Source organism: Chanodichthys erythropterus, chromosome 16, assembly GCF_024489055.1.
Source record: "Chanodichthys erythropterus isolate Z2021 chromosome 16, ASM2448905v1, whole genome shotgun sequence".
In the NCBI taxonomy this organism is placed as follows: Eukaryota; Metazoa; Chordata; class Actinopteri; order Cypriniformes; family Xenocyprididae; genus Chanodichthys; species Chanodichthys erythropterus.
Genome location: NC_090236.1, coordinates 20,024,029 through 20,033,461, shown reverse-complemented (window position 1 = coordinate 20,033,461; position 9,433 = coordinate 20,024,029). Strand labels below are relative to the sequence as shown.

General features: G+C 35.5%; 1 protein-coding gene across 1 annotated transcript; it reads left to right on the top strand.

Moving 5' to 3' along the window:
• The first annotated feature begins 3,057 nt into the window (after positions 1-3,057).
• LOC137003771 (cilia- and flagella-associated protein 57) lies at positions 3,058-7,162 on the top strand. Its single transcript, XM_067364055.1, has 5 exons — positions 3,058-3,656; positions 6,020-6,154; positions 6,240-6,383; positions 6,688-6,817; positions 7,002-7,162. The coding sequence occupies exons 1-5, from the start codon at positions 3,540-3,542 to the stop codon at positions 7,160-7,162; spliced, it is 687 nt and encodes a 228-aa protein (XP_067220156.1). The 5' UTR covers positions 3,058-3,539.
• The last annotated feature ends 2,271 nt before the right edge of the window (positions 7,163-9,433 follow it).

Below are 9,433 nucleotides of genomic sequence, written 5' to 3'. Positions count from 1 at the left end.
CTTAATTGAAATATTAAAATGTATTATTATTATTATTATTATTATTATTATTAATAATAACATAGTTGTGATTAGAGTCATGCCAAATTGTGCCAAACATACAAAGAAATGATGAACACATGCAAAACCAAGAGAGAATCAATGCAATATTAAAAACTGATTATGTTATAGTCAATGTATGCTTTTTCTTGTGAGCTTTTTTTTTTCTATGCATTTTTTTTGTTTGTCAATTCGAACAACCTCCAGTTTTCAATATAATATAATACAATACTACAGTACCAATACAGTACTACAGTACCTTTGAGGTAATTCCCGTCCCGAATATAATACAATATAGTACTACAGTACCAATGCAGTACTACAGTACCTTCGGGGTAATTCCCGTCCCAAATATAATACAATACAATACTACAGTACCAACACAGTACTACTGTGCCTTCAGGGTAATTCCTGTCCCAAATATAGTACAATACAATACTACAGTACTACAGTACCTTTGGGGTAATTGCCGTCCCGAATACAATACAATACAATACTACAGTACCAATACAGTACTACTGTGCCTTCAGGGTAATTCCTGTCCCAAATATAGTACAATACAATACTACAGTACTACAGTACCTTTGGGGTAATTCCCGTCCCAAATATAATACAATACTACAGTACCAATACAGTACTACAGTACCTTTGAGGTAATTCCCATCCCAAATATAATACAATACAATACTACAGTACTACAGTACCTTCGGGGTAATTCCCGTCCCCAATATAATACAATACAATACTACAGTACCAACACAGTACTACAGTACCTTTGAGGTAATTCCCGTCCCGAATACAATACAGTACAATACTACAGTACCAATACAGTACTACTATACCTTCAGGGTAATTCCTGTCCCAAATATAGTACAATACAATACTACAGTACTACAGTACCTTTGGGGTAATTCCCATCCCAAATATAATACAATACTACAGTACCAATACAGTACTACAGTACCTTTGAGGTAATTCCTGTCCCGAATATAATACAATACAATACTACAGTACCTTTGGGGGGTCACTGGTCACAACAACGGAGTGAGTCTCAATGGATAGAAAGATACATGCACATTTAAGTCTTACAGTTGAGTAAAAATCAATGTCTTCTTCACTGATTTGTTCTGGTGATTGGTTTGTAATGATCTAAGCTAATCATATGACTCTTAGTGTGTGCACTTTTTGGGTAAGTCTACATGGTCATGGACCTGAGCATCCTTAGTCTGCATTTTCTGTACATTTCATGTTGACATAAAATATTTTTATCACAGCTGTCAACCTCTAAAACAAAAACAAAAAAAATCCCCATATGATCCGTATGTGTGATTGTCATTATATTGCAAGTCTTAGATTGCTTTGTGTGACGAACATATTGAAATTTGCAAACAGAATAATATCTTGCCCTTTTCTTTCCACCTTGCAGTTTCAGAATGAATCCCAGCAGCGGGTTCGGGAATTTGAAGAATACATAAAGCAAGAGGAGGTGGACGCAGATATTGAAATCCATGACATTCGCATGAAATACGAGCAAAATCTTAGGGAAGAAAAAAAAGCCAACTCTATGCTCAAAGTGGAATTAGATACCACAACAAAGTCGGTGAGTGACTATAATTTGGTTTTTAGTTCATCACTGCAAATGTACTGTGTATAAAAGACAACATATACTCAGTGAGCTGAATCTTATGTAGGTTGGGTTGTGTTGTATAGTTTCATGTCCTGCAGAAGGAAATTGATAACAGGAACTTGGAGATTGAGAAGGCGAAGCAGGAAGTGCAGAAGCTGCAGGCGGTGATCAAATCACTGGAGAACGACATCACTAAGCTGAAGGCCGAAATCAAGAATAAAGATGAAATTATGCAGAACAAAGTGAGCTCACATGCACCCTGTTCATAATGACATGAGGAAAAGCAAGTCAAATCAGTTTTACAGTGCATAGCTCTTTTCATTACATGTTGTAATAAGGAATTTGTCTGTCTGTGCTGAAGTTGATCATTCTGAATGACAAGACACAATCTCAGTCAGTCTCTCCTCGTCCGCGTCCATTTGTTGATTAGCATTCAAGGGAAGCAGCACTTTGTTTCTTGTGAGATTTCAGTATGGACGGAGCTATCAGATGCAATCCTGTAGAAATCAAGTGACTCAGGGTCATGTCTGGTTAGAACTAAAATTCACATTAACTCTCCTGTCACTTTTCGGACTTTTTATTTTCCTCCTTATTCCTGTATCTTTTAACAGTGTGTTATTCTAAACAGTTGTAGACAGATTACAAATTATGAATTTCAAACCCTCCAAAGTCATAGGAGCTGCTCCAAGTAGTACATCTATCATGCTCAGTTGGGTTTTAATAAGAATTGAGTGCTGAAGGAATTCTGTAATTTTGTAGGCCAATCTGTAAGTTAGCATCACCCTGGATCATTACCCATTACTCCTCAATAGGATATTTTCACTGGCTTTTGAATTATTGCGGAAAATCAGCTCTGTGACCAACAAAAGTTTATGATTCTTATGTGATTTGTTAATCAGATAAACTTCACAAATTAACTCAGTGTCTCTTCAGAAAATGTTGACTTTACCACGCAATTCATACGGATTCGTTTTACGATCTTTTTATTAACTTTTGGAAGCATCAAAGTGGTAGTTGCGTAGCTGTCTATGGAGGGACAGAAATCACTCAGATTTCATCAAAAAGATTTGTGTTCCGAAGATGAACGAAAGTCTTAGGGGTTAGTAATTAAAGATAGAATTTTCATTTTTGGGTGCAGTTTGGCTATCTCTTTAAGTTTCAGCTACTGATGAACTGTACATAAAAGGAAAATCTGTTTTGTCTCAACAGGAAAAGAGCATCATAGATCTGAATAAGTTGAATACCTCACTTAACAAATCACTGGAAGTGATGAAGCACAGGGCTGAATATATGGAGGAGGAGATTGCACCAAAAGAGAGTCAAATCGAAGAGCTGAAGGAGCAGATGCAGGAGGTGTTTTACAGCATATGTTTCATGTCTCATCCCTTTAAACTGTCATGGTTTATTCAGCTCTTTCTGCCTGAGCCATATCATTTTGTGCACTATTACACTATTATGCATTGCCAAACCTGAAGATTAACATGATTGTTGTATTAAGTGTCACAGAATTCAGTTACACTTTAATAGTTTCAATAGTCCACTTTAGACATTACTAACTATAAGTAACTTTGCAACTACTTGTCAACTAACTATCACTAGAATATTAGTTGACTGTTAGGGTTAGTAGAAAAAGTGGAGGTGTACTTGCAAAGTTACATAAATGTCTGTTGGGAGCATCTACATATAAAGTGTTAGAAGATATTAAGCAGAACATCTACTAACGTCTACTAATGACTGGTAGTTGCAAAGATACTTAAAATTATTATGGAAATAACCCGGAATACATTGTCAGTTGTAAATAAAAACAGTCGTTTTACATAAACCAGGTAAGTGTTATGAACATAGTGTGATAAAAGATGTGAGTTTGTTTCAGATGGAGGGAGAGTTGAAGGAGTTCCATAAGACGAACACAGAACTGGAACTGAAAATTGATGAACTGAACTTGAAATTGAAAACCAAAGACAAAGAAATACACAAAGAAATGAAGAAGGTTAGTTCTGTTTTAGTACTGTGAACTAACAGTTACTTTAATTTAGAAACCACTGTTACATTAAATATTTCCTTTAATAAGTGAGAACTTATAAAAGAATTATAAAATAAGTTCGGTCATTGTGAATTTTACAGACTTAATACATTAAGGGTGTTTTCACACTTGGTCCTTTTCAGGGGTCTGAGCGTGGTTCGCATGATTTTTGGCTTATATGTTTAGTTTGTCAGTCTTTCAGAGGTCGAGTTTGGAGTTGCTAACACTTTTAGCAGTGTTTCTCAGAAATGCACCTTTAAAGCTGCAGTCTGTAACTTTTTGATCTAAAATCAATTTTTGAGCAAGTACATAACCTGCCAGTGTTCAAAACTATCTACTTACCTTAGCCCAATTCGCAACAGTTAAGCTTGTAATAGTGTTTTCTAATTCGGGTGGTACTGGTGGGTTTCCGTGGGAAATTTGAGCATGCAGCCGTTCGTCTTTGCGTCATTACATCACGTCTGTTTACATAAAGAACGAGTCCCAGCTAGTAGGCTATATGGCATGTGAGGATCTTGTACAGTCTAAGGTGAAGATGCTGCAGGTGGTGGATCATTTATAGCCTTTTCTCACAGCAGCTGGAATAATTAAACTTGTTAAACAAATTAATGTTAGAGATTAGACTGTACAGAAATTGAAATCTACAGGTAACGCTAATACACATTAAATACACATAGTCATACATGCAGTGCTGATGTTAATAACATTAACAATTTGAGAACAAAGTATAACAATATTAATAATTTGCATTATTTTATATTATACGAGCTAAACTATCGTCAGATTTAATCACCATTGGTAGCAAAAGTGGCAGACGTTACTTGTTCACAAATTTGAAATTTATGGTGAAAAAATTCTTTCTCTCACGTAAAGATGCAAGATGCATAATTGTAAAGATGTAAAGATGCATAATTCTGCAAATAACTGCAATTGAAGGTTTCAAACAGAGATGGCAAAGAGACAAAACTTACAGACTGCAGCTTTAAGTAAAATTTTCATTCAGTATCCATACATTTAGTATAATTTTTGAGTACTTTTTACACCCCTGCCAAAAATTATTTTCATGCTATTGCCAATAACCGATAAATGGCCAATTTGTATATATTCTATACAGATTTGTCTAAACAAATACTATAAAATTAGTACTAAAAGTGAATTTAGGCAACAAATTATGTAATTTCTACAAAAATTTGAAAATATTCATTTTGAAGATTGCTTAAAGGTGCCCTAGAATTAAAAATTGAATTTATCTTGGCATAGTTAAATAACAAGAGTTCAGTACATGGAAATGACATACAGTGAGTCTCAAACTCCATTGTTTCCTCCTTCTTATATAAATCTAATTTGTTTAAAAGACCTCCGAAGAACAGGCGAATCTCAACATAACACTGGGCTGTTACATAACAGTCGGGATCATTAATATGTATGACCCCAATATTTGCATATGCCAGCTCATGTTCAAGGCATTACACAAGGGCAGCCAGTATTAACGTCTGGATCTGTGCACAGCTGAATCATCAGACTAAGTAGAGCAAGCAAGGACAATAGAGAAAAATGGCAGATGGAGCAATAATAACTGACATGATTCATGATATCATGATATTTTTAGTGATATTTGTAAATTGTCTTTCTAAATGTTTCGTAAGCATGTTGCTAATGTACTGTTAAATGTGGTTAAAGTTACCATTGTTTCTTACTGTATTCACGGAGACAAGAGCCGTCGTTATTTTCATTATTAAACACTTGCAGTCTGTATAATGCATAAACACAACTTCATTCTTTATAAATCTCTCCAACAGTGTAGCATTAGCTGTTAGCCACGGAGCTTAGCCTCAAACACATTCAGAATCAAATGTAAACATCAAAATAAATACAATACTCACATAATCCGATGTACTGTATGCATGCAGCATGCATGACGAACACTTCCATTTTGAGGGTTATATTAGCTGTGTGAACTTTGTTTATGCAGAGATAGAGTCGAGAGCTCGGAAGGGGGCGGAGAGCGCGAGCAATTAAAGGGGCCGCAGCCTGAATCGCCGCATTTCTAATTATGCCCGAAAATAGGCAGTTTAAAAAATTAATCAAAAAAAATCTATGGGGTATTTTGAGCTGAAACTTCACAGACACATTCAGGGGACACCTTAGACTTATATTACATCTTGTAAAAAAACGTCCGATGGCACCTTTAAGATTCCATATAACAGTATTATTTATTATTAATTATTTTTGTAAATTGTTTATTTAATTATTTATTTTTTTATAACCTTAATAGGAGCATTAGTTCACTATAATCTTTCAACTAGTGACTGTCCTGCTGTCTTCTCCAGGTGCAGGACTTTGGGGTTCTAATACAGAGATTTAAAGCTGACATTCACACCTGTGTGGAATGCATTCAGGACCCAAAAACTTTAAAGGAAAACATTCGAGAGCTCTATAAATGTTATGTTCAGCCATCAGATGTGGTAAGATTAAGACATTGGGGTTATTATTCATATTCTGACTGTTTTGACCTCCACTGAAGCGTGCTTGTGTGATGTCTGACTGTAGGTAGAGAAAGTGAAGGTGCACACAGATATCCAGAGGGAAAACAGCAAACAGAGGGAGCGCTATGAGAAGATTATCTCTACTCTGAAGAACCAGCTTAGCAGAGATGCAAACGTCTTCCAAGCCAACAATACAAAGCTCATGAAAGTGAGAGAAAGAAAAAACGACAGTATGCAATTAATGTATCTTCAGTCTAAATCGGTAAAGCGGACTTGACAAATGGGCACGTGCAAGCAGAAGTGTGGTACTGATACTGTAGCGTATAACTTTCTTCTGGTTTGGTAGTTATGATTTAAAAGTAAATTAGATAGTAAATGTCTAAATGAACCAATAATATCCAGGTGTTTTTCTGTATTTTTTGATTAAAAATATAGCCTGGGCATGAGTGCTTCACCTTTCATTTTCCTTCAGTCACTGTTTCTGTTTGTGTACATCTGTCATCTGTGTCCAGCACAACGTAGTTCTAATGAAAGAGATCAATGATCTGCGTCAGGAGCTGCGCACAGTGCGAACGGAGCTGCACAACTATGAGAGTCAAAGCAACTTCAACAAGAACATCAAGGGCTCTCCTAACACAAGAGGTGACCGATGTTGACTTGAAATTGATGGTTTTTGCTGCGTTTATACCACACTTACCTTTACAAATGTTAATCTTTCAGGATTCAGACAAAATGCCCCTGGATAATCATGGACCATTATAACATTTCCATCTCAGATTTTTATGTTGGAGGTTCTCAGTTGCCTTTTTTTTCTGTCATTCTTCAGGTGCAGCTTCAGCAGGGAGGACTGGCTTGATGACGCAGCAGAATTTTGAAGAAGCAGAGAAAATCATCCAGTTTCAGCGACTGGAGATCCATAGACTCAAACAGGAGATTCTCGGCCAGACACCCTCATCCAGAACAAAACTACCACCACTTGCCAACTGAATGCATTTCTTGTTCTCCATGCCTGAATAAAGTGTGTCAAATATATGTCATATTCGGTGTTACTTAATGAATATGAATAAGGACAAGACAAAACTCTGACCAGATTTAAAAAATCATTCCAGATTTAAAGGTGCCATCGAACGTTTTTTTACAAGCTATAATATAAGTCTAAGGTGTCCCCTGAATGTGTCTGTGAAGTTGCAGCTCAAAATACCCCATCGATTTTTTTTTTAATAAATTTTTTCATAATTAGAAATGCCCCTTTAAATCGCGCGCTATCACTGCATAAACAAAGTTCACACAGCTAATATAACCCTCAAAATGGATCTTTACAAAGTGTTTGTCATGCAGCATGTCTAATCGCGTCAGTACAGTGTTTATTTGGATGTTTACATTTGATTCTGAATGTGTTTGAGGCTAAGCTCCGTGGCTAATGGCTAATGCTACACTGTTGGAGAGATTTATAAAGAATGAAGTTGTGTTTATGAATTATACAGACTGCAAGTGTTTAAAAAATGAAAATAGCGACAGTCTTGTCTCCGTGAATACAATAAGAAACGATGGTAACTTTAACCACATTTAACAGTACATTAGCAACATGCTAGCAAAACATTTAGAAAGACAATTTACAAATATCACTAAAAATATCATGTTATCATGGATCATGTCAGTTATTATTGCTCCATCTGCCATTTTTTGCTGTTGTTCTTGCTTGCTTACCTAGTCTGATGATTCAGCTGTACATAGATCCAGATGTTAATACTGACTGACCCCAAGTGTTACGTAACAGTCGGTGTTATGTTGAGATTCGCCTGTTCTTCGGAGGTCTTTTAAACAAATGAGATTTATATAAGAAGGAGGAAACAATGGAGTTTGAGACTAACTGTATGTCATTTCCATGTACTGAACTCTTGTTATTCAACTATGCTGAGGTAAATTCAATTTTCAGTTCGATGGCACCTTTAAATAAACATTCCATAGTTTTTTTTTTTATTATTATTTATTTAATTAATTTCCTGTATGGACATGTATGAATTCGGTTTATGAAGAATAATTTGACAAAATAGACAGAACACAGTTTCTAAATGATCAGCCATCAATAGAATATCTTCACATGTAATTTAAAAATGAATAAAAATACATTATATTATATTATATCATTAGCTTGAAAAGTAATGATCTGAAGTGGAAATGACAGAAACTCGTCGATTCTATTTTATCTGGAGTAATGTAATAAAGTCTTGATTATAACGCCATAAACTATTACACAGTAGTGCTGTTGAAGTGTTTACTTCTTGTGTGCGACTAGATATCCGTCTTCCCATGAAGGTACATTTATAAACAGAAACACATCTTACATCTACTGTATCACTGACACTGGTCTACTGTCTGTTTCTTATTTCTGTGCATGACTCTTTCCATTTACGTGCCACTTTTTGAGTCGCCGCAATATCACTTCTGTCAGGACCACTAGCGTAAAAATGTAATTGAACAGCAGTAAATGAATACAGTAAGTTTAGTAAACCAAATTTTTATTCCATAATCTGGGTTTTACCTATAAATAAATGATTTTTTTTTATAAATGTGTGTTAAAGTGCAGCATGAATCTTTTGTCTGAAAAATCACATCACTGATACTTGTCTACTGTTTATTTCTTGACTCTTTCTATTTTCATGCCAATGTTTGAGCCGTCACAATGGTAATGTGGGTTAAGTGACAACATTAACACGGCAAGTTCAGCAACCCAAATTTTTATTACAGTAAAAATGAATGTGTTTCATTTTAATACATCAGATAGTGAATAATTATTCAGAATCAGCAATGTGTAATAACAGAAGTCAGGTCAACTTTGATTTCCTGATTTTCAGTTTTGAGGCCCCCTCCATGTCAATTTTAGTGACCTTGTAAAATAACCAGTGAGATGAAAAGTGTGGGGGAAATTTTGAGTTTCTGTATCATTTCCATATGATTTTACTTATATGCTTACGGTTACGGTTTGTTTTTCTCAGAAGTGCTTAAGTATGCCTACTTAGGGTGACAAGTGGAAAAACGCTGAAGTGGTAGACATGTTCCTAATGTGGTAAAAGGACAGAGGCTTCAGCCTTGAACGTTAGAGATATAAAAGTAAGGGGAAGCTTTCGTTTTTTGTCTTAAACTCTGCAGCTGCTTGTGTTTCTGTTGACTGTTTGACCTTTCTTGCAAGAAATAAAACTTTCGAAAGACAATTGGACGTGTTTGCCTCTTATGCAGTAAGAGTCAGTGTTGATTTTT

Coding starts and splice junctions, on each gene's coding strand:
- LOC137003771 (XM_067364055.1), top strand. CDS start 3,540: ATGGAGGGAGAGTTGAAGGAGTTCCATAAGACGAACACAGAACTGGAA. Junction 6,155..6,239: donor ATGTTCAGCCATCAGATGTG/GTAAGATTAAGA, acceptor GTCTGACTGTAG/GTAGAGAAAGTGAAGGTGCA. Junction 6,818..7,001: donor GGGCTCTCCTAACACAAGAG/GTGACCGATGTT, acceptor GTCATTCTTCAG/GTGCAGCTTCAGCAGGGAGG.